This window comes from Carlito syrichta, unplaced genomic scaffold (assembly GCF_000164805.1).
Source record: "Carlito syrichta isolate Samal-C Ts95f unplaced genomic scaffold, Tarsius_syrichta-2.0.1 Scaffold154564, whole genome shotgun sequence".
Classification (NCBI taxonomy): Eukaryota; Metazoa; Chordata; class Mammalia; order Primates; family Tarsiidae; genus Carlito; species Carlito syrichta.
Genome location: NW_007098660.1, coordinates 80345 through 81264, shown reverse-complemented (window position 1 = coordinate 81264; position 920 = coordinate 80345). Strand labels below are relative to the sequence as shown.

Sequence of the window (920 nt, the reverse complement as noted above, 5' to 3'; positions counted from 1 at the left end):
CCCCGGGAAGGCGGGGCTAGGGGTGGCCTGGACCCCAACTCCAGCCCACCCTCAGTTGTCTGCAGGTGGGGCTGCGGCAGTTGGACATGTCCCTGCTGTGCCAGCTTTGGGGCCTGTACGAGTCAATCCAGGACTACAAACACCTGTGCCAAGACCTGAGCTTATGCCAGGACCTGTCGTCCTCCCTGCACTCGGACAGCTCCTACCCGCCTGACGCCGGCCTTTCTGACGACGAGGAGCCTCCCGACGCCAGCCTGCCCCCCGACCCGCCGCCCCTCACTGTGCCCCAGACCCACAACGCGCGCGACCAGTGGCTCCAGGACGCCTTCCATATCAGCCTCTGAAGAACTGCGGGCGGGTGGGGAGCCGCCGTGCACAGGCGCAGAAGCTCGCCCTTCGGCAAGTCAGTGCCTGCGCTTTCCCCACCCCGTCTCGCCTTGCAGGAGGGCCAGTGCCCCTCGGAGGCGGAATGCCAAGCCCCTCTCTCCTGCTATGGGTCGGCTGGCACTGGGGCGGGCACCTAGGTTGCAGCCTCAGCCCATGGCACCGGGCCTCTGCTCCTCCCACACGCACCCCCAGCCTGGCCAGCCCTCAGCCGGCGGGGGGCTCAGGCGACGGGCCCTCCCCTTGGCGACTCTGGGGTCGGGATGGGTTCCTGGCTCCCATCCGCGTCTCACCTGTTGCTGTCGGCAGCTGCTGGCTCAGGGGCATCCCGCCTCAGTCTCGGGGTTCCACTGCCCTGGACAAGGGCCCCTGGACCCGGCCCCACACCCACCCACGGCCAGGAGGGCCGAGGCTCCGTGCTGGATGTTTAAGTTGAGGGGCCAGCCCCCTGGGCGCGTAGATCAATAAATGCTCTCAGCGTGGCGGTGCTCTGCCTGCCTGGCTCTGGGGCGGGAGCGGAGCGGCGTTCCTGGCGG

At 68.9% G+C, this 920-nt stretch overlaps 1 protein-coding gene across 1 annotated transcript; it reads left to right on the top strand.

Annotated features, from left to right (window-relative positions):
• The first annotated feature begins 9 nt into the window (after positions 1–9).
• On the top strand, positions 10–866 carry FAM89B (family with sequence similarity 89 member B). The gene has a single exon (XM_008050956.1). The coding sequence runs from the start codon at positions 87–89 to the stop codon at positions 342–344; it is 258 nt and encodes an 85-aa protein (XP_008049147.1). The 5' UTR covers positions 10–86; the 3' UTR covers positions 345–866.
• Positions 867–920: the final 54 nt, after the last annotated feature.

Coding starts and splice junctions, on each gene's coding strand:
- FAM89B (XM_008050956.1), top strand. CDS start 87: ATGTCCCTGCTGTGCCAGCTTTGGGGCCTGTACGAGTCAATCCAGGAC.